Source organism: Paramisgurnus dabryanus, chromosome 17 (genome assembly GCF_030506205.2).
Source record: "Paramisgurnus dabryanus chromosome 17, PD_genome_1.1, whole genome shotgun sequence".
In the NCBI taxonomy this organism is placed as follows: domain Eukaryota; kingdom Metazoa; phylum Chordata; class Actinopteri; order Cypriniformes; family Cobitidae; genus Paramisgurnus; species Paramisgurnus dabryanus.
Genome location: NC_133353.1, coordinates 22,826,451 through 22,851,006, shown reverse-complemented (window position 1 = coordinate 22,851,006; position 24,556 = coordinate 22,826,451). Strand labels below are relative to the sequence as shown.

The 24,556-nt window shown below is 38.2% G+C and overlaps 2 protein-coding genes across 2 annotated transcripts; one reads left to right on the top strand and one right to left on the bottom strand.

Annotated features, from left to right (window-relative positions):
• Nucleotides 1-11,092, bottom strand: fam161b (FAM161 centrosomal protein B). Its single transcript, XM_065288621.1, has 9 exons — nt 10,725-11,092; nt 9,010-9,302; nt 8,465-8,898; nt 6,125-6,456; nt 5,908-6,029; nt 5,656-5,823; nt 4,661-4,760; nt 4,381-4,559; nt 1-387 (listed from the first exon to the last, which is right to left on the bottom strand). The coding sequence occupies exons 1-9, from the start codon at nt 10,740-10,742 to the stop codon at nt 306-308; spliced, it is 1,728 nt and encodes a 575-aa protein (XP_065144693.1). The 5' UTR covers nt 10,743-11,092; the 3' UTR covers nt 1-305.
• Nucleotides 11,093-11,129: 37 nt separating this feature from the next.
• On the top strand, nt 11,130-23,450 carry coq6 (coenzyme Q6 monooxygenase). Its single transcript, XM_065288622.2, has 12 exons — nt 11,130-11,670; nt 12,051-12,185; nt 13,147-13,205; nt 14,979-15,105; nt 16,433-16,563; nt 16,638-16,745; nt 16,861-16,923; nt 17,084-17,191; nt 20,041-20,243; nt 20,551-20,666; nt 22,395-22,561; nt 23,318-23,450. Exons 1-12 carry the CDS (start codon nt 11,463-11,465, stop codon nt 23,345-23,347), a joined length of 1,455 nt encoding a protein of 484 aa, XP_065144694.1. The 5' UTR covers nt 11,130-11,462; the 3' UTR covers nt 23,348-23,450.
• Nucleotides 23,451-24,556: the final 1,106 nt, after the last annotated feature.

The following is a 24,556-nucleotide window of genomic DNA, read 5'->3' as shown; positions in this document are numbered from 1 at the left end:
AATCCCCTTTGTATTGTAAAATCTTTATACAAGAAAACTCAAAAGTTCCTTTACCAGGACAATTTGTAAAAATTGCATTATTAAAAACTATAAAATATTTGTTGCAGTCCCCTTTATAAAAAAAGTTTAAAAAGACAAAAAAAATATGAGTGATGCTTGCCAGTGCGAAAAGTTTGCTTTAGAAAGCACCACTAATGAACTTTAAAAATACATATAACACATAATTTTAAAAACAATAAAAATAATTAAAGCAACAGCATGTCATTGATTTAGAGTCTAACCACAGTAATCAAATACATGTTCTTTCAGCACACGTCCTCCTTTTCAGTTTCAGCGTTCCCCTCTTTGTCCTCCTCTTTTTCGACACTGTCTTCCCCACTTCCTGCACTGTAAATAACACTTGTTAGAACCCCACATATACATCTGACCGCTACATCATAATATTTGCATGGTTACTTTTCTCTTATGCCAATGACAATAAACCCTATTCATAGATGACAGTCCATATGTCACGACCACAAAATGTTTTGTGTTTCCATTAAGTAAGATGTCTATGATTTAAGTTTATATGGTATGGGCCATGAAGTACAATCACAGTGCTCAGCTAAACTGGGATAAATGCTTTAAAATACACTGTTAAATCACTGCACTGGGCAGATCTGTCCGCTCTGTGACACTCATAAAATAGCATACACATACATACAATATTACAGTGTTCTTGTGCCTGATCTGAATGGCATAATGGAAAGTAATGTGTAGTTCTTTATTTAAAATAGTCCAGTCGTGCCTAATGGCCAATACCACATTTGTGTACCAAAGGCATAACTACATATTTCTAAATGGGCAGTTTTAATCAAGCCATGTTTAACTGATTTCCAGCAGGGACCCCAACCAGACAGGAGGAAAACAGAATACAGGAGTCACGTTTTTTATATGGCCCATATCAATAAAGCTGCTAAAAAAGGCTAAAAAGATGTTCATCTGCATAAAGACCAGCACAGATACCACTGACTTACAGTATATGCCGCCTTTCGGTTGCTTAATTGGCAGATGTTTAATAAATAAATAGGCTAAATACATTAAACATTTTTATTGCACAAAATAGTCCCCACAAAACACATGGACCTACATGCCCAAAAACAGAAACATTGCTCACAGTAGTTGATCTAAAGTCAGACATTAATTGTCTTTAAATATACTGGTATTTTATTTTCACATTTATTTATTGGAAAAACAACTTAAAATTTGTTAATTGTCAAATTTGTAAATTGCTCCTTTGATGGCTGCAGTGGCAATTAGCACTATAAAACCATCTCTGACAGACTCCATGTGTTAATTTACCCTTTTAAAAGCACTTTTAATAAAATCTTTTTTTAATAAATAATACTGACTAGGGATGCATCCAAAGGGGGTGGAAAAACACATCAGAACTGATGCTCTGTGATTACTTTGAATTAGGTCACAATGACAAAAGAGTTGCAGTTTGTACGCTCTGCACTATTAGGGGTTGTGCACACCAAAACTTTTAAACGCAGCTGAAAACGCTCAGAATGACACCGATTGCCAGATGCTTTTCATACGAGTGCCAGCTTTCTTCAGCTTACTTCAGCTTTTGAGCCTTTGGTGGCTGTGATACTTCAACTGCGAGCTGGTTGGTTGCTGTGGTAATCTCCCGCCTAGGGGTGTGCCGGTTTCAGAATTGGTGATGACGGTTATGACGTGAGTCAAATGTGACGGTTCATCACATAACCGTCTGTGGGGGGCGTTTTGCTCGTTTAAATGCTCGTGGATTGACGGGAAAGTGTCATTTTACCATAAAATCATGAATGTGATGCCAAGTGTGTTTTAAACAGTAATAACTTTGAACAATTTAACAGAAAGCAATGAAATATTAAAAAACACACTGTTGCCAGAAGACTGCGCTGTCACTCTCTGCCCAGCATAAATTAATCCTCTATCTATCATCTATTTTAATAATCTTCAGAGAAACAGATTTGTGCATTGGGCTTTTTATGTCTGTAATTGTGTCTATATCTGTCATTACATGGACCAGAACAGCACGAAAACAATGTGGATTAAAAGCGTATTGAAGAGGTTTTGCTCATAAATGCGCAGGTAAAAGAAAGTAATATGAACTTGAGATTGTTATTAAACGCAGCCGGTGTAAAAGCACAATGGCCACGCGCAGCAAACACTCTCCGCAGACGCGCTGCACGGTGCTCACCCGGCGTTTGAATAAACTAGACACTGATTAGCTACTTGCTCTACGTTTCTTTAAAATTAACAGCAAGACAACTAGCAGTGAATGTGCGTTCAAGAGAGTTAGTAGATTAGCATGGGAGGATTTGAACTTGAAAAGCGGAGTGTACTGACGCCTTTCCGCGGTTAAAACAACATTCCTTCTCATGGTCATTCATGTTTATTTGATGCTATAAATTAACTAGAAGGAAGAGATGATTGGAAAGGTGAGACTTTGTTTAATATGTTAAATCTCAAAAGTAACCGGAAAGTAACCTGGTCTGTCCTGTATGTCAGCGCGTTGTCAGTGTCTGCTCCGCTCTGTATTTTTCACTGCGTGAGAACGTGAGGGGGCGTGTAACACAGACTGTTAACAATTGTTTTAAATAGTATTTAAAAATTCTTTATGATAAAAAATATTTTAATAACACGGTTTTGGCGGTTATAGAGTTCTAATGACGGTGTTCAACTATAACCGTCGGTCTCACGGTTATATAATGACCGTCACACCCCTACTCCCGCCCCTCCTCCACTGTGATTGAACGGCCGTGTGAGAATTTCTTTTAACTTTCGACGCTCACCACAGAGCGCGGAAAAAACGCAGAGTGCCGGTTTTCAGCTTGGAAAAACCCTGCTAGCTTATTTGAAAAATGCAAAGCTTCCATTGGAAACAACTGAAAACATGCGCCCGCCACAGGCATAAAAGCTTTGGTGTGCATGCCCCCTTAGGGGTTGTGAACACCAAAACTTTTAAACGTGGCTGAAAACGCCCGGAGGACACCGATTGCCAGCTGTTTTTCATCCGAGTGCCAGCTTTCTTCAGCTTTTGAGCCTTTGGTGGCTGTGATACTTCAACTGCAAGCTGGTTGGTTGCTGTGGTAATCTCCCGCCCCTCCTCCACTGTGATTGAACGGCCGTGTGAGAACTGACATTGACGAGCTGAGCTTTTCACCCGAAGTTAAATCTCTTTCAACTCTCGACGCTCAGCGCCGGGAGCGGAAAAAACGCAGAGCGCCAGATTTTAGCTTGAAAAAAAATGCTAGCTGCAGGCTTATTTGAAATACGCAAAGCTTCCGTTGGAAACAATTGAAAACATGCGCCAGCCGCAGGCGTAACAACTTTGGTGTGCACGCCCCCTTAGGGTGTACTCACACTAAACCAATCCGCACTCAGGCGGGTTTGACCCCCAAAGCCTGGGTCGTTTGACTAGTGTGATCACTCTGTACCGGTTTGGTTAGTCGCGCCCTGGCCGGCTTGCAGAGGTGGGCTGGAGCACGATTCACTTGGGCTCAGGCGCGGAAGGCTATAGTGTGAGTGCATTTGTGCCTGAGCACAATTTCAAAGGAAAGATGTCAATTGCGCGACCACTCACATTCATCTGCCTTCGTTAAAACCTACATGAATATCTATGATGCGACAGATCAACTAAGCAATACGATGGCATGTGAGAGGGCTGTGTGTCATTGCGCAAAAAAAAACACACACACACACACACACATAACATTAGGATGGGGTCCAGTGTTTGTTAAAAACAATTGCATCCTAAATGACAAAAGCGTGCCCGGGCTCGGATTGATAAAAGTACAGTGTGAGTGCGTGCTTGTGGGGGAGTAGGGATGGGGGACAATCACACTTGGGGCATGGTTTGGATAATGTGAGTGCTTCCTTAGTATTTCAGAACATACTTATCTGAAACTAGGAGTAAACTATTAGTATCAGTAGATGTTATTCTAAGTAGAGGCACCAATATATCAGCCAATAATCGGTATCAGTCGATAAAAGCAATTTTTCACACCAACGGACGATAGTTTTAAAACGCTGATAGTCATGGCCAATATATCCTGTCAATCAAAAAAGAACAGGAAAATGCAATGAATTTAAACTCTGTGTATAGATCTATCTGTTTATCTATCTATCTATCTATCTACACACACACACACACACACACACACACACACACACACTATCGATATCGGCAGACATCCGTCTGAATAACCGTCTATCTGTGATGATCTCAATTTCTAAGTAATGGAATATCGGTACAGAAATGTAGTATTGGTGCATCCCTTAATATAAACTGTATTTTAATAATTCTATATCAATATGTTTAGATGAACCATTCTGCCCCTTTCTACTTCATACCTCTGTTGGCTTTCACTTTTTGTGCTGTGATAATCTTCATCCTCAGAGTCGCCATGCACATTGTTTGATCCATGGATGCTTTTATCACTTTCTCCCTTTGATCTCACAAAGTTTTCATCCAAACCTGCTTGTTCCAAAGTGTACCTATATCTGCATTCGGCATTACTCCTGGCATTTTTCTGAAAACAAAAGGAAGATTTCTGGTCAGAATCAATAAACTATGGCTACTTTAGTTTACTGATAATGCATTTTCATATGCAAATTATTTGTTTCAATAAACCTGGGACATTTGCTCAAAGAGGTATGGACGAGCTGTCACTCGAGATTTTATGTCCCTTAGCTCTTTTTGATAATCCTTCGCCCTCTCTTGATCAGCTTGCCTACATACACAAGGACATACAATAAGTTATTACATGCATGATAACTTGTTAATAAATTAAAGAAATGTTCTAGGTTTAAAACACTTTAGGAACAATGGACAGCTACTCTACGGGGAATCATTTCAATTCATATCAGTTTAAAAAAAAACAGGCATTTCTTATTAGGCTTAAAAGGAAAAATTGGTTGCTTATATTTACATTAACTCATTTGCCGCCAGCCTTTTTGTAATTTTCACAAAACTTTCACAAAATGCATTCCAGAAAAACATTTCTGGAATATATAATATATAAACATACAAATATATCAGATGAAAGCACAGACCCTCTGCTTTTAAACAAAACAATAAACAAACAAACAAAACGGGAAAAAACTTTCTATCCTATCTATATTTTTGCTTATAAACTCTTATGGGTATTTTTCTTTAAAAAATCCGATTTAGAACGATTATCAAAACATACACAGAGTTTAAAATTGGTAAAAAAAAAATTTGCTTCAGTTTTTTTATAAATTGGGTAAGTGCGCCATTTTCTGAATAATCGCGGTATTACAAATTTACATAAAACCTCATCAGGAGCACTTTTTATGCTAATTTTTTTCTTAATTGACAAGATAACACGTCAATGATGGGGAAAAAGTTAAAGTCTAGTTATGTAGTACTCAAAATTTTTTTCTATAGTAAGCAGCATGTCATACCTTATTGTTTACCTGTATTAAACCTAGAACATTTGCTTACACCAGGGTTTTCAGACCAACAGATCTCATGTCCAGACTATAAACTAACCCAGGGGTTTCCAACAGGCAGATTTTGTTTTTATATTCATTAATAACATATGCGTATGCATTAATCAAAGGAAGTTTTGAATACATAACTAACTGGCTAATTAAATTTCTCACCTGTGCTGTTTGAGTTTCTCCTGGTAGACCTCTTTTAAGCTTTTATGGGGGTCCATAGCTTTGGCTCGCATTGCCACTGCCTTGCTCATAGCTTGAGATCTGATGCTGTGTTGTCTCATCCACTCTGCATGCTCCTGCTCTTTAAGGTCATTCAGCTCCAGAGATCTCCTATATGCATGGTAAAGAAACGTTAAAAACCTTTCAATCATTTGAGGTGTAGTAATTCATCTTAAGAAAAATTCTCTTTTTCACCTTATGGCCATGGATCTTTTCCTGGCAGCGTCTGTTGTATAGGTTGGAAGTGTATCCATAGACAGTGATGTTAAACCACCATATGAACAGCTTCTCTTTAAATTCATCTTGTTTGTAGAGTTCTATAAAAAGGGTAAATCATATTAAAAGAATAACAACCATGATTTTAATACAGTTTTTCATGTCCCTAAAACCATCAACAAAAATCAAACCTGACCATTGGGTTTTCTGGACTCCTTGAGCGTGGCTGTTGTGTGGATGTGGAGAACTGGAATGGTTTACAGTAAGTGACATCTCTCCTCTCTGCTGCTTCCATGGCCTTTTGTTGAAAGGCTTGGTACAGCTTGTCAAAGTCAGGCACTGCTGTGTTAGTCTTTGGTCTAAATGATGGCCTTTGGTCCAAATAACCCAGCATCTTGCTTTTGGTCTTCTGAGCACTGCGGCTCTGGCTCTCTGCATTAGCTTCCTGAGTTTGAATAGGCGCTGAGGAAGCTTTCAAAGTCTCCTGAGCCCTCAAATGAATGCGAATCTTCCTCTGTTGCTCCTGTTCTGGACAAAACATTACAAGTTGAATGAACGAACATGTGCTAACATAAAGGGTTAGTTAGCATTCACCCCAAAATTTTATTCTGCATTTATTTTTTCAAACACTCTTGACTTTCTTTTCTCCACAAATACAGAAGTTTTAGAGAATTTCTCTTGAATACAAATCGTATGGGGATGTGCATTGTCGAAGTCCAAAAGAGTATACACAGTGGTAAAGCATTGTGCTAGCAGCGCAAAAAGTCATGGGTTTGAACCCAGGGATCACATATACTGAAAAAAAATGCACACCTTGTAATGCACTATACACTCACCTAAAGGATTATTAGGAACACCTGTTCAATTTCTCTGATCAACCAATCACATGCCAGTTGCTTCAATGCATTTAGGGGTGTGGTCCTGGTCAAGACAATCTCCTGAACTTCAAACTGAATGTCAGAATGGGAAAGAAAGGTGATTTAAGCAATTTTGAGCATGGCATGGTTGTTGGTGCCAGACGGGACGGTTTAAGTATTTCACAATCTGCTCAGTTACTGGGATTTTCACGCACATCATTTCTAGGGTTTACAAAGAATGGTGTGAAAAGGGAAAAACATCCAGCATGTGACAGTCCTGTGGGCGAAAATGTCTCGTTGATGCACGAGGTCAGAGGAGAATGGGCCAACTGATTCAAGCTGATAGAAGAGCAACTTTGACTGAAATAACCACTCATCACAACCGAGCATTTGTGAAGCCACAACAGGCACAACCTTGAGGCGGATGGGCTACAACAGCAGAAAACCCCACCGGGTACTACTACAAATAGGAAAAAGAGGCTACAATTTGCACAAGCTCACCAAAATTGGACAGTTGAAGACTGGAAAAATGTTGCCTGGTCTGATGAGTCTCGATTTCTGTTGAGACATTCAGATGGTAGAATCAGAATTTGGCATAAACAGAATGAGAACATGGATCCATAATGCCTTGTTACCACTGTGCAGGCTGGTGGTGGTGGTTTAATTGGGGGGGGGGTGTTTTCTTGGCACACTTTAGGCCCCTTAGTGCCAATTGGGCATCATTTAAATGCCACGGCCTACCTGAGCATTGTTTCTGACCATATCCATCCCTTTATGACCACCATGTACCCATCCTCTGATGGCTACTTTCAGCAGGATAATGCACCATGTCATGAAGCTCGAATTATTTCAAATTGGTTTTTGAACATGACAATGAGTTCACTGTACTAAAATGGCCCCTACAGTCACCAGATCTCAACCCAACCTTTGGGATGTGGTGGAACGGGAGCTTCGTGCCCTAGATATGCATCCCACAAATCTCCATCAACTGCAAGATGCTATCCTATCAATATGGGCCAACATTTGTAAAGAATGATTTTAGCACCTTGTTGAATTAATGCCAATTAATGCAGTTTTGAAGGTGAAAGGGGGTCAAACACATTATTAGTATGGTGTTCCTAATAATCCTTTAGGTGAGTGTAAGTCACTTTTGATAAAAGCATCTGCCAAATGCATGAATGACAAAAACCAGCCTGATCTCACATGAATTCCTACATATTTTACAATTTGGCTAATTCATACAGTTAATCGTGCAAAAAAATACGATTATCATTAAAAAACAATAACAAAACCCCACCCCCAGCCTTAACGTCACAGGGGCAAAGACAAATCATACAAAAATGTACAAATGTGGTCATACAAATAATACAAATTAGCCACCTCGTAAAATATGTACACATTCCTTATTCTTACGGTAATATTGACTTAAATCTCAAATTATAGAAATATTACAGTGAAATTAATTTTTTTTGTCTCTGATACAGGGTTGGGATAATAAGGTAAAAAAACATTTTTGTTCTAACTAATACGATAAATATCTAATTAATAATAAATAAAAAATGAAATATAATTAAATTCTCCTTTTAACCTGTGCAAATTCTAAAATTTAGCTAGTTTACTCTGACCCTTTCACATTATTTTCACTGAACCCCTCTATACATAATTCAAATAAATGGCACCTTTCAACTGTTCAGAGAACCTAGGATCTAAGACAGCTTTCGGTATTGGCTTCCGCACACACACAGGCTTTGCTTTTTCACTTTTATTGGCAGATGTCATCTCATCCTTTTTCTTTTCTCGCTCCTTCTCCTCCCTCTTGTGGAATCCGAAGGGCTTCTGCATTGCCAAGAGGAAATCTCTCCTCTGGTCGCGGCTCTCCTTCCTCAATCTCTCCTGATCCTGGATCAAATCTTTATAAAGAGGCTTGGAGACATGATCTGGGACTGGGGCTACGCGGAACTGCTGCTGACACTCAGCTAAGTCAGCTTCCTCTTTGACTTTATGTGTCTCTTTTGGCAGAGGTTTCCTATGACTCTCTCTCACCATTCCAATAGAATTGGTTGGAGTACTTGAAGCCTTGATCCTATTTGAGGTAAAATTCTGACGAGTCACCCTTGAGAGGAAAAGAACAGATGATAATGAATATTTTGGCGACTTTAAAAGATGCAAGTACTGTGAATTCCCATTTGCTAATGTCTTTTTTCACACCTTAATTAGAAATTACCTGCAGTGCCTGTTGTCTTTGAAGTTTTGACTGATGCTCTCCTGCAGTAAACTGGTTTTAAGTATCCACTCAGTACTTGTGGAGAGCAGTGAGTTCTGCAGAACCCTCTTGTCCAGGCCATCCTGATGCTGAAGCTCTAAATTCTCCAGCTGCTGCTTGTGTGTGCTCTTCAGAGCCTCCAAATCCAACTCAAGGTCAGATTTCTTTCTGTTCTCATAGATGGACAACAGGCTTTTGGAAACTTGTACATTACCCCTCTCTTCAGATAGAGAGTTATCCAAAATGGGAGAGTTCTGAAAAGAGTGTTTAGTTTGTTTGTTAAACTGCTATACATACACAAACACATATATCAGTATATGAAGAGTTTGTTTCCAAAACGCGATATACACCATTAAAAAAAAAAAAAAAGTCACCGCCAAAATTAGTATTGTATCTGGTCAGTATTACAAAGTAAATTCTTCATTTTACACAAAATCTAATATCCGCCGTGTTATTCTGTCATTTTTTTTCTCCCTCAGAATGCAATAAATCCACTCAACAAATCACAACACACCATTTCACGCATTGTAAACGCCAGCACGTTAAATACACACGAAATTCTAGTTTTCCGCATCTACTTTGTACTTCGTGATCAACAAATAAACAAATACAAAATTATACTTTGATGGCATTGATAAACCTGTGGTGGTTTCTGTGGCTGGGAAGAAACATAAGCCATCAAAATGAAAAAAATTACGTGAGAGGCATTCGAGCAAAGGAAAAATGCTGGCTGTTGCTTGTTCTTACACGACAGCATCAAGCTTCTGTCATGCTAACACATTGATCCCAGAGGGTCTTATAAAAAACTTGATCGCTGTCAAAAAAGTTCAGGGACGACGTCCCAAGGATGACAGCAGCAATGACAATGTTTTTAATATGAAAAAGTAAGTGTTTTGATTAATACCATTAATGCTTATTTTTTAATCCATGTATATCACTAGTCAACTAAATATATTGATTCAATAGATTTATAGCATTTTGAAAAAAAAAAACTTGCGGAAAAAATAATCAGTTTTTATAATAAATCTTTGAAAATCAAATTATGGATTAGATTGTTTTATGTTATTATAACCTAAAGATGCTATGTGAAAGTTTGTAACCGAAAATAGTGATTTTCATCTTGTCACTTTCTTGGTATAGAAAACACATTTTTACCGAAATAAGTCCAAATGGATTTATTGACCTGTGCTTTGACCTGTGATAAGTTGACATAACTTATTATATAAATGAGTATGAAAATAGGGTGCAAATATAATAAAAAAATCTTAGAAATTAAAGAAAATGTATTAAAAAATAAATAAAATCGCAGAACCGATGTGACACTTAATACCAAAATATTGACTGGATCTGTTCCATTTAATCTGTATAAGTAAACAGATCGAGCTTGTTGAATCAGCACAACAGGTGCTACCATGACAACCGTAAACGCTCCCAGCAACGTGCTATTATTTTTTACCGTCGTGCTGCAGTCAAACCCAATACAATATATAATTATTTGTAAAAACAGCAAAACAAGCAGGTTATTATTAACGTATCTATTTAAAACTGTAAGAACAGCAAAACAAGCTGCATAAATATATATTGTATGTATGGACTGGCGACATAAACCTTCGTTTCCTTGACAACGTAAACTCGTATCATTCAATAACCTTCTCCCCAATTGCCTTTTTTCTCACCAGTGTTTTCTGATCCATGGTGCGATCAGACGCGAAATGAGGACATCACTTTAACACTCATCCATTAACTGTCAGAGATTAGCAGACCCTCCATTTCTTCAGTTTGAGAATCGTCAAACATCATGATCTCTTTCTGTGGTGTTGTGACAATCTCCGCCCACCGACGGCTTGCAGCTAAATCCTTTGAGTTTCGACAGTGTAAATTCATTAACTTTTTTTGGACTATCAGCAAAAAATTGCTTTGTTTCAAAGCATCTATGCTTTATTTAAAGTAATAAATGGTAATCACTCAAACAGATACAGTAAATGCAACATGATTTCACATTTAAACGAATTTTGTCTGTCCTCCAACACTGTAGATGGCGACAGTACTAGTTCATCAGTCATCTGAAACCATAGAAACATTCAAGGAAGTGTAAGCAAAGTGAAAGTAGTTTAAAACACAAATGTGCCAGTTTAGTTTAACTTCACAGTTAAGCATTTTTGTTTTTCATAGTGAAACCAAATTAAGTGCGTCTAAAATGTGATTTTATTTATTTATTTGAGCGGCTCTTAAACCGGAAGGACTGTTGCGAACATAACTGTTACGTATTCTCTATCATCAACAAACATGGCTGGGTTATAGTGTGTAGGTTTATAACAGGTCAATAACAGGACAAAGTTAACGAGAAGTGTTCAATATTTTTTTTCGCAGTCGTTACTTGTAACAAGCCGTTCAACGTCTGGCTCTTTGCTAGAATGTACACTTTTACCAAAGTTAAACTAGCTGTTGTCGGTATAGGGCGACAGTGTGTTGCAGTGAGGACGCTTAATGGAGCGCGAGCAGTGAGTAGAGGATTCGCGTGCTCCGCGAGCGAGAAAGAATCCAGCACGTCTGAAAATGAGTTATATGACATTATAATATCCGGCGGAGGTATGGTGGGCACCGCGATGGCATGTTCACTGGGTAAGTGCAATGGGCATTACATGCACATAGATGTAAAATGCCACTGTCATGAAACCCTGCCCACTCTAGATCTCATGTTCAAGTTCAGTCTAACTTCGCAGTTGCAATAAAGTGTTACCTTTCCGTACTTTTTCACGCATAGGAGGGGTTGTCATTTTCCTTGATGGAAGTTAGCTTGAGGTAAAGCATGCAATTGCGTTTTTAGAGTACTCTCATTCATGCAGTAGGATGCTAAATAAGCAATGTGCTGAAAACAGATACTTTATGCACAAACAGACCTGAGTTTTTTTTTAATCTATCAGCAATGTTAAAACACATTATTTACAAACATAACTTCTCCAAAGACCTTTTAATGTTCTGTGTTGTTTTTCCTTTTGCAGGTCTAGATCCAAATTTGGCTGGGAAGAAGATTCTTCTGCTGGAGGCGGGTCACAAAAAAGTGATGGACAGTGTGCCTGAGACCTACAGTACAAGGGTCAGCTCAATCAGTCCAGGCTCAGCAACTCTTCTTAGTGGTATAAACAAATTTAAATGTAGATTTTTTTCATGTTGATGTTTTTATATGTTGTTTTTATGTTTAAACAACTGTTCACATCTGTCTGAGATCTGTGTGCTTGTTCCTTTTGATGTCATCAAACCTGCCAAAAACATGTCTATGTCATTTATCAAAAAAAAAAAAAAAAAAAAAAAAAAAAAAATATATATATATATATATATATATATATATACATTTTGCTTTATTTATTTTTTAATAAATGAAGACCATTTTAAGTATTTTCTTGTAGGCTTTGATATTTTGACATTTTCATGACAATTAGGCACCCCACCACCATTTCCTATCACAACGTGTAAATTATTAATATACAAATTGTAAAGAATTTGATACCCTGCAGTAAATAAAAAAACTGCCCCATACAAATAAGATCTACCTAAAGTTAGATACTCGGCTTTCCAATAAATGCTTTTGAATGCCTTCCTCAACTGCAAGCTGCCTTCCACAGAACGTTTGTTTACATTTTGGACAGTAAACATAATTTAGAATCAGCAGTTTGGGAAACTGAGTCGTCAAATGCTAAGAAAAGGAAATCTCTTCCAGTCAAAGCTCTAAAAGAGGAGACTACTGTCATTAAGCCTATTTACATAAGTATATGAAAGATTTCCCAGAAGTGGTTCAATAGGTATCTCTCTTTGCCTTTCATGCACTGTATAGGACAAGAATTGTGCTTGCATCTGCATTGCCTCTTTCCCATGTCCAGTTATCTTTCTTTGTTGGTCATGCTGTGTGTCGTGTCCAGTTTTTGTGCGAACAGTGATGTTTGAAATAACAAATTCCTATGTAAAATGTCAAAAGGGTATCATTACAATGAGGCAGGATAGGGGACATGTCTTTTGCATTTATTTTTTTCTGTTTTAATTGAAAATGTTAAAAGAAAAAGATTTATTGTACCTTAAACATTTTATTCCTTGATCTTGTAGGTCTTGGTGCTTGGGACCATATTGTCAATATGAGATGCAAACCATATAATAAAATGCAGGTCAGTAAAATGAGCAAGTTTTTCATCCCCAGAAATATTGGTGGTAGTACCGTAATAGTGATAATGTGAGATGGTTATTATAAAAAGGTACTCCGTGTTAAACATTCTCGTACTATAGTGTACTATAGTGTACTTCATAAATATCTTGGTATTACCATGGTCATAGTAATATTGTGGTACGTACAGTATTGTGTAAATTAATTAATCAGACCTCACACTATTTAAATCTCTGTTCTCTAACACCAAACCAAAACACATTTATAAGCAACCAACAGTGCAGCACCGGTCATGTACCTGTTTAAGATCATGAGTTCACTGCATTACAACTGTCTGGTATTTTGCTGATCGCTGTGTGCATCATACTGTCAGCACCCATAAATTAAGTTATGCTCCAAAAGCACAACCTCAGAATACAAAACATACATTAGAGATGCAAAACCTCAAATGCCCCACGCAGTGTCACCCCAGGGAGTTTTTTTTATTGGAGTCTGGTTTTGTGGGTTGGAATAAATCTCTGCGTACGCTTCAAATTGTCATCTAACTCCCGTATCTACTAATTTCAAAGATTCATGTAAAATGCGGGGAGAGAAATTATAAGCTGCACAGATCAGCAATAAACTGACCCTCGGTTTTCTACGCTGTGGTGGGAGTACTGGTTTCTCCTGTAAGATGTGGCCTTTTCACTCCCAAAATGAAATCCTGCGGTTTCTTAGCAAACGAAGGCATGTCATCAGGGTGAACTTTATAGTGATACTCTTCACCCACTATACCTCCTGACTTTTTTCTGTATGTGTGTGCATTTATGTCCAAACAAGGGATCAAACTGTGAAGTGCCTAACTAGGTTCTCCCTCAATTAAATTTAAAGCGGTTAGAAGAAAGTGACTAAAACGGGTTTGGGAAATGCCACGTACCACTAAAAGAGTTTTTTTTAAAGTGTTATCCGTTAGGTTTTCGTGGGCGGTTGGAACCGTGTCTGGTATCTTTAATTGCAAAAATAATCACGTTAAAATGGTCATTTTGTCAGGGGACGGCCTATTTGGCAGAAGCTAAAAGTACACAGCAACTATAGAAACTTATCACCAGCAGTACTTTTCCTATGTGTAAAATCCTCATAATTGTGGGTTGGTCACATTTGAAATCTTTCACGTAACCATGATTCAAAAATCACAAGACCACTACTATTAGTGGTTTTTGCATGGCCATACGCAAGCAGCATAGAACAGTCTTTTTGCATCATGTTTCTCATGGATTCTATTGTTTGTCTGTCACCTAAGTAACAAGTCACTTTAGGTTTTCAACATAAATATATATATATATCAATCACCAAGACATTTTGTGCTTTTAAAACCAGCCCAATATTTTATTAAATTGCAGGCTTGTCCAAAACTTGGCTTGTTGGCTTTCAACTACTGTATAACAAACAGCCAACAGAATATTTAGCTCGACAGTAATGTTCGCATATTTGTTATTTATTATCGGCTTAACTATAAATGCAGGCATAATCTCCAAGAAGAATGAAATTTTTGTATGTCTCCTCGCCCCAGTACACACACTAAGTCAACCATGCAACCTCAAAGGCTGCTGGTGGTTTTTGCCGAACCTAGTTTGATGTTTGGTTAGAGTATCTGGCAAAACTCTTTGCTCAGTAGAACGGCTTTGATGTGTTCAAGTTCAGTGAAGCACGTGCTCTTTTGGTAATCCATAAATAGGGTGACGTGGTCACTTAAAGATAGAGTTGTAAACCACAGCAATATTTTCGTCCTCTGCTTTAGGTTTGGGATGCTTGTTCGGATGCCCTGATTACATTCGATAAGGAGAATCTGCAGGACGAGATGGCATACATCATTGAGAACGACGTCATTGTGGCCTCTCTCACTAAACAGTTGCAGACCCTCTCTGGTAACGGACACGATTTGATGTTTGCTATATGCCATCGTTTTGGTGTTTGTTTTTGTAATCATCGCTTTGAATCCTCTCCAGCACGCTGTACAATTTGATCGTTACACAATGTTTGATTCAGTGATGTTTTGCTGTACTATTTCTGTGTTGCTCAGTGTTTCCCCCAGGAGGAGCCGGCACAGTCGAGGGCCGAGCGGATGCACTGCTAATTGGTTTTAGGGATGGCTTGGCAAATGATGTCACCACAAGCCATCCTTCCTCTCTTGGCGTTATGATTATTTGTACTTGTTCTTTTTGAACATCTTACTTCTATCCCTCTTTTGAAAGATTCCACTTCTTTGGACGCGTCTATGTTTCTCCTGCTATTTCGATCGTCCAGTATGTTACTTTTGTTGGGAGTTAGGAGCCCCACGAGAATTGCCACCCTGTTCGTACACGTGCAGTGGTCTATTGACCCACTTAAAAAAACCACACTCCTCTCCGGTCGGAGCATCTCGCTTGCTCACGGTGCCTAAGCACGGATAGCGTTTTACTGTTACGTTTGGTTGTTGTAATTAACTAAACTGTTCCAGGGCTCTGCATTTGAAATCTTTGCTTTGCTTTTCCATGCCATGCTCTGTAAAACGGCATATTTTTAAAAACAAGCCTTTTTTTAAACACATCTTACGTTTAACAGATGTGTGGTTGGTAGCACGTGCATATTCACATGTCGGTGTGTGTCTTACTTTATTTTAGCACTCCTCTATTTCTGCTAAAGGACTGAACATAAAGTACTTGCACTTTAAACATATTCGCATACATCAGCCAGCTGTTATGTTTTGTAAAACACTGCTTTCCAATCAGCAGAAGCCAAAAATTCCAACCAACGTTCAATTTTGTGGACCAAATGGTCTCCAATTCTGAAACGTAGGCGTAATTTTGGATCTTTTCGTGTGCTAGATGACTGATCGCCAGTGATTCTAAGAAAAGTGGATTTTTTTCCTCCTACTCTTTCTTGCTTTGTAGTGTGCAGGCTATTGGCAGCTGGTCATATGTATGGCATGGTCTGCTTGTAGATAAACACTATTAGGGGCTGATCACACCAAAAGTGTTTATGGCAGTTGCAGGTGCCTTTTTTGAATGATATTCTATGGGCAGGGAGCGTTTGCACGCTGTTTATGCGTGCCGAGTGCCTTGTGCTTTTTGCCGCCAACCGCAGCACGCGCTTTTGAAGGAGCGGACTTGTTTCCCTATTTCTGTGGAAGATACTGTTTTGACATCCTATTTTTGTCATATCGAATGCATGATGATATTTAAGCTTAAATTTTATCTGTCATGTACCAAACAGACCATGTTGATGTGAAGTACCGAACAAAAGTGGTGAAATACACCTGGCCCAGACCGTACCATATGGCTGATTCCATCCCTTGGGTTCAAGTGACACTGGCCAGTGGAAAGACTCTCCATACCAAGCTGTTGGTATGTAGAACACAGGAGGGCACAGTGGGGTCATATGCAGAACTTCAGAAGTGCTAAATGTTTTCCTCCTTTAGATTGGTGCCGATGGTCCAAACTCAATGGTTAGGAGAGAGGCTGGCATCCCTACTGTCAAATGGAACTACGACCAGTCAGCTGTTGTCGCTGTTCTGCATTTGTCTGAGGTATGATGATCCAGACAAAATTCACATTGTATTGCACATTAGGGTCAGAATAAGTCAAATTTGTTATGTGTTGCAAATGTTTCATTATGTTACTTTATTTCATTTGCTTTTTTAGCCCACAGAAAATAACGTGGCCTGGCAGAGGTTCCTTCCCACCGGACCCATTGCAATGCTTCCTGTGAGCTGATCTACAGTGTTTTATTTACTTGTAAATGATGTCAGATTTAATTGATTTGTTTTAGTAGCTCATTGTGATATCACTCAGTACTCAAATGGAAAATGCATCTGTTTGTATTAATACTTTAAACCCAGACATGGTGTATGTGTCTGCTTTGCAGTTGTCAGACACGGCGAGCTCATTGGTCTGGTCCACCAGTCATCAGCATGCTGAAGAACTTCTGCAGCTGGATGAGGAAAGCTTTGTGGATGCCATTAACTCTGCATTTGTGAGTGAACGCCATGCCTGCTTCCACTTTTCCAGTCCTCACTATTTAGTCATGATTTTCAGTTAAACGCCTTAAGGCTGTCCTGTCACGTAACCCTCATATCATATTAAGTTCTTATTTAAAGTTATGAAGCAGTGTTTTTTTTATTGAAAGTGAATACTCTTGGTTTCGTCTCAGTGCCCTCAAGATGACCCTCACACCCTTTTTTGTCTTTTGTTTGTGTTTCTGTCAAAGAATCACTTTTCCCAAGCAGGCTATTTTTACTGGTCTTCCTGGTCACAGGCCTTTGCATCTGAGTCACGCTTGCCATCAAAACTGGTTTGCTAATTAAACCTAAGGTTTGCCAGTATTGGTCATTACGCCATGGAATGTTTTTTCTGTAGACCAAACTCAAATTTATGGCCTGGTCAGCGTTATACTTTAATTAGCTATGTTTTTTCTATATGAAATACCCTTTCTTTGTCTTTTTCTTTGGGTATTGAGTGAAAAAAGAAAGAAGGTCATTGTATCTTCATTTTTGTGTTGTAAAATTGAAGATTACCCAAAGTTGCGTTAAATGGTCAATTTGTCATTTATTTACTCTCCGATCATGTTTTTGTGCCCCTGATCCAAGTCATTTAATTTTAAGTTTCGGCCGATGCAGAGTCCCAACCATACACATGTTTTTTCTAGTGCTAGGTGCAAACTTTAAATGTATAAAAGAGCCCCTATTCTCTTTTTCATGATTTTACATTTACATTTTAAGTGTGTGTTAGTACATCTGCAAAGTTACAAATCCCAAAGTCTACGATGACACAAGTTATCATCTCCAACTAAAATATCTTGTCTTGAAGTATAATGAACCCAAGGATTGTACAGTAGGCAACAGTTTACTTCCGCATCTGGTTGACCTGGACATGATGCACATTATCATAAATCCACTCACTTTTTAATCACAGCCTAATACTTTTTAAAAACTTTTATGTAAAATAAATCTTTGGTGTCCTCAGAGTACGTATGTGAACTTTTAGCTCAAAATACCATATAGAACATTTATTATAGCATGTTAAAATTGCCACTTTGTAGGTGCGAGCAAAAATTTGCTGTTTTTGTTTCCTTTAAAATGTAAATGAGCTAATCTCGGCACCAAATAACAGTGCTGTGGTTGACCATTTGCAGATTAAGGGGCGCCATTATCCCCTTTTGACATCACAGGGGGAGCCACATTTCAATGACCTATTTTTTCACATGCTTGCAAAGAATGGTTTACCAAAACTAAGTTACCAGATTGATCTTTTTTACATTTTCTAGGTTGATAAAAGCACTGGGGACCCAATATAGCACTTAAACATGGAAAAATTATATTTTTTTTATGATATGTCCCCTTTAACAAATTTGCGACGATTCAAACATGCAGTGTAGAGTAGGGCTTGTTGTTTGTCATTTCTACGACAACCTGTTACTTTCTGCTCTAGCTGCACTAGCAAAGTTGATCCATCAGCTTGGTCATCTTCATTTTTTGGATCAGATTCGGGTCTTGTACTAATAAGGTAGTAAAGATGATATTATATCCTGTTGGCAGCTAATCTTACAAATATGGTAAGGAGCGTCACATTTTCACCACACGCTTGAGGTATTTGACTAATTACGACGCCTGGATAGCTGGGGGAAAGAGAAGCAACAATAATATGCGGTATGTTGAAAATAATGTGTTGTTTTTTGAACCGTAAACCACGCAAACACATTGTATTACACCAAATGCCTTTATGCCCTGCCTCCCTGAAACGCGTTGATTTTGTACAAACTTATCGTTCTGAAAAGCACAATGTCATCCAATCGGCCAGCTAACCTTTAAGTTGTGATTGGCCTGGATACCTCTGTCGTCAGCTGGAAATGTGACGCTCCTTACCATGTTTTGAAGATCAGCTCCTAATGGAATACTGACAGGAGTTTATGCGTCTTTACCAGCTTATCAATATGAGCCGAATCTGATCCAGAAAATGCAGATGACCAAGCTGATCGATTAACAGATTGCTAAGGCCAGGATACTAAAACATTAAAACTATTTCTGCATTTGTGATCGTAGAAACGACAAACACAAGCGCTAGTCTGCACTGCTAAAAACTTGCATTTGGATCATGGTTTAGTAAGTATTAAATTCTTTTAATATGAAAACATAGACTACTTACAGACTGTGGCAGAATTATGATAATGACCGTTGTGTCCACGTCAACAGGCCGAGGAAATAAACTGTTGCCTACAATTCTCGTGTTCGTTGTAATCCAAGAAAAGAGATTTAAGTTGGAGACGATAACTTGCGTTATCGTTTGCTTTGGGATTTGTATCTTTTGTATATTGTTAATATGTACTAATACACACATACACACCAAAGAAAATGTAATATCGTGAATCAGACATTAGGTGCTGTTTACGGTTATTAAAAAAAATCAACCTAATGTATATGTTTAACAAATAGCTCAGCAATACATTAAGAAAAAAGTGCACATCTCCAGTCCTGTTTCCTTAAGTTTAATATTTTCATTTTTACAAAACAAACAATACTTTCTTTCATTTTGATTGTATATGTAGTATTATTTAACATTAAGCTTAGTGCATAATTATTGTAATATTAGTAAAGTGTTTTAAACATGAACATGAGCTTTACAGTAAAGCATTGCAATAAAACCTTAAAATTTTGAAAACTTTCCATCAACCTGCCTCTCCACTTCATTCACTTCATTTTTCCTCGCCTTGGCTCATTTTTCCATATGTTTTTAACTCTATTATGTAGATATTTTCCTGCCATAAACAGCATATGTTCGGTCCTCTTTGACCATTAACACCTTCTCTTCGTGCTTCTCCCTCTTCAGTGGAGTAATGAGAACCATTCTCAGCTGGTAGAGACTGCTGGCTCTCTGTTTCGGACTGTCATGTCTGTCCTGATGCCCGACCGAGGTTCTGCACGCCAACTTCCACCTAGCGTGTCAGGAATTGGCCCAAAAAGCCGGGTCATGTTCCCACTGGGTATGGGTCATGCCACAGAGTACATTCGTCACAGAGTGGTCCTCATTGGGTACGTTTGAGGGCAGATTTTTAGTTTTGCATTCCTTTTCAGAATTTTGTGTTCTTAAATATATATAATTTTCTTTATATATGAGTAATTATATAAACATATATAAGTTTAAAGGAGAAATCACTCATTATGTTAGGTTTATAGTGTACTCATAATGTTAAGTGATTCACTGAGCCTTTTAAAGCAGTGATGTATTTAGATTTGTTTTTCTTGGCGATATTGCTGTGAATGCATTGTAATATATGGTCATCATGCTAAATATGGTTCCAAACTCAAGGTCTGTGTTTTCTGATCTTTCTAATTTCAGAGATGCTGCACACAGAGTCCATCCTTTAGCAGGCCAAGGTGCCAATCTAGGCTTTGGAGATGTAGCTTGTCTCACGAACGTTCTTAGCCAAGCAGCATTTAACGGAAAAGACCTCGGTAAGGATTTCAACTACAAGGACAGTCAAGCCAAATAGATGCAGGCAGTATTTTTATGATAACACACTTTTTGTCACCCAAATACTTTCATTTAATTTAGGGTCAGTAAGTAATTTACTTATTTTCACAAATGTCAATTTGGTCATTGGTATTTTAAAAAAAATATTTCGCTGCAAAACCCTCTAAATGCATGCAAGCGTTTTTGACAAAAACATCTGCTTTTTTCAACAAGACAAAATCATTAAGATGCAACTAGAAAACATTGCAAATAATGAAAGTAAGAATAAAAAATGAATAAACTGAACCACACATTAGGGGGAGCTGTGATGCATGTGGCTGCCACATTTGGGTTGTATTCAGGTCCAAGTACTCAAAAGAGACTAAAGTTTGTATGTAATCCACTGTGGTCTTCCAATCCCACTCTATCTCTCTCCAGTGACTCTTCACTGTCCTTTCTGAATAAACGTAAAAGGTTCAAAAATTCGGTCAATATCCTAATATGTTCTGTAAACCTCCTTTAGGTAAAAACCTCTTGCAACACTTGCAACTCACACGCGTTGTCGTTTATCCAGTTGCACTTAGAGGGCTTTGCTGAAAAATCGTTGTTCCATTTAACTGCCAAAAAACTGGCATTTCTGAATGACCTGAGGCCGGGGTTAAGCGGATTTGCAACTAAAGTATTTGATGAACGTATGGTACGTGTCGAGAGCATTCGGTCAATATCATATTTAAAATCAATATTTCATTTTTGACGGAGGTGGCATTTAGCAGCTTTAGCATCCGAGTTCTTCATATACTGTCTCAGCATTATATTGTGACGTTATACTGTATTGACATGGTCAAAAAAAAACTTTGACAGAACTCCTTAAAGGGGACAGAGAATGAAAAACAATTTTTACCTTGTCTTTGTTGAATAATGGTAGTCTACCCACATTCACAAACATACAAAAAGTGCTAAACATGCTAAACATCTCAGTCTCATAGAAATTCCTCTTTTAGAAATGTCAGACAGAAAACAGCCCAATCTGAAAAACTGATGCTTATGACATCACAGGCATCTAACTGCTCCTCCACTTTAAAATAATTGGCTAAATTTTTTGAGTGGCAGCAAAGTCAGCCAATCAGTAATGAGATTGCAAGTTAAGCCAGTAGGGGGAGCCAAATAGGTGCAAAACCACTTGTTTAAAATCCCCCACCCTAATAGAGCTATCTGAGAGAGGTTTTTAGGAAGCTTCTAAGGCCTTACAGACCCAAACAAAAAATGTTTTGTCTACATGTCACATCACAGAACAAAGATAAATACTCCGTTCAATCATTCTATGTCACCTTTAAGGGGCCAATCACACCAAACGCGTTTATGGCAGTTGCAGGTGCCTTTTTTGAATGATATTCTATGGGCAGTGAGCGTATGCGCACTGTTTATGCGCACCAAACGCCTTACAGTTTTTGCCGCGGGTCGCAGCACGCGTTTTTGAAAGCGTGCTGAGAGCAGAAAAGCAGCCGACGTTATTTGCGTCTTTTCATTGTCCAATCGAATGAGGGGAGAGGTGGGCCATACGTTGTGGTGAGGGAAGCTTACAGTTGTTTTGAAAAAGTTTTTTTATGATTGTTACTCTCAATATTTAACAAAAGTTTCTTTGAAACTACAATATATGTATAATAAAATAGCCATTGTCTGATACAGTGGTAATGTATTTTAAAAATTAACATTTGGTCTTTAAATTCCAGGAGCCATGCAACACTTGTTGGAGTACGAAACTGAGCGTCAGCGACACAATCTTCCCATGATGGCAGCCATTGACCTGATGAAGAAGCTCTACTCCACCAACGCCGCACCTGTGGTTCTGCTTCGAACTTTTGGCCTTCAAGCTACCAACATACTGCCACCTCTCAAAGTATGATTACGTGATGTTAAAAAGGTTTTCGATTTGCCACTTCTAAATGACTGACTTGGTTTCCTTCCTCCAACGTATTCCTTCACTTGCATTTTATTTATTTTTTTCTCTGGCTCTGTGGCGATTCTCTCATGTTTTCTTTCCTCTCTGTCATTCATGCCTCTCTCTTTTCTCTGTTCTGCTTCCAGCTTCCCATTTAGCCTTTTTCACCTCTCCAACTTTTTCTCCCTCTTTCACTGTTCCTTTGACTTTTTCTTCTCTCTCTAACCCCATCACCCCCCCATCCCCATCTTGTCCTCTGATTACATGCCTTTCTACTCTCATCCGTGCCTGTAATTTGCATGGTCAGGAGCTACTACTATGGCTATGTTTAGCTCTAAATTTACTCTTACCGAAAGCGTGTGGGTGGGGTTGCAGGGCCGTGCATGGTGGTGTTGGCTTGTGTTTTCACACTCCTTTTATTATAGGCCGCTCATATGAAATGGCTTCATTCCTTTTACTAAGCGATTTTCAACCAGAAGGTCCCTAACTTTTCATAAAGGGTTTTCACTGTGCATATATCCTAGAGAAATATTGCTCATATTCTGTCTTTCTGTAAAAACAGTTACAATTTAGTTGCTTTAGTCTGTGAGAACAATGTTTATGGTTAAAGTGGGCAAGATCTCAGTTTCTCTAATTAAACTGTATATAAAATATCGCTTGCGGTTTGAAAGTTGTCTTACTGACCTGTAGTTATATTGTTTTCTGTACCCACAGGAGCAGATCATGGCCTTTGCAAGCAAGTAAAGACTAGCTGAAATTGGATGTTTGCTGATCCTCTTAAAGATGATGTGAAGACTTTGTTCATGGAGTGTAAAAGTGTAAATTAATAAATTATATTTTATTCCTCTGTCTACATGAATTTCTACACATGTAAAACACTGTTTGTGTGTTTGTCAACTCATAACAAGACATTCCACGAACAGTATAGTTTTGTGTATATTCTTCCACACAGAGTTCTATGAAGAGGCCTGTACTATGGCATAATAATTGTAAAACACATACAGGCCCGCATGTTTTTGTTGTTGTAACAATTATTGTTAAGTAATGTGGAAAATAATGTGTGCATTAAACAAAACATTGAGTTTGAGTAACTTCAATGGTAGTTAATTTAGGGCATAATGAACATTGAGTGCCACTATACATATAGTATATATTTTTACATATCTTGACAATAACATCCAGTAAAAATTGCTCAAATGATAATTATCTCTATGTAAGTCATCTTTCTCTTGTGTTAAAGAGAGCATTTCACAAGACTTTTAAAAGATGTAAGATAAATTTGTAGTGTCCCAAAGTACATATGTAAACTTTTAGCTCAAAATTCCATATAGATAATTTATTATAGAATGTTAAAATTGCCACTTTGTATGTGTGAGCAAAAATGTGCCTTTTTAGGCGTGTTCTTTTAAATGCAGATGAGCAGGGGCACATTCAAGCTAACACCGGTGCGCAACGTTTTGCTACGGTTTTCGGGTTGAACGACATGTTTTCTGGAAACGGTGTGCAACAGGTTTTAGATGCGTTTTCTCTTGTTTGGTGGGTGTGTCAGAAATGTCGGCCCAATCAGCGGCAAGATGTATATAAACCACGCGGTACTAAAGAGACAGCTCGCTCAATGGGTTCAAGTTGGAATGTTGTCTTTCATTCTGAACGGCAAGGTCAGTGACTGTAACATCGAGGGTATTTTACAGTATTAAACACACATTTTATAGAATTCATCAGACTTCAGAAACATTTAAAAAAGAACACAAAGAATGGCCCCTCAGCTACTGTAGTTGTAACTCTTGCGTCATCACAACAGGGTGTTCAATGCATCACTGTTTCTGTTTAATAAACGTTGTGCAACGTTTCGTCGGGGCTGAACGCCCTGATGTATCAGTTAAACAAAAAAAGTGTTAAAACTTTGTCACTTTAATAATCAAGAAAACACGTGGGAGGACAATTGTTATTTTA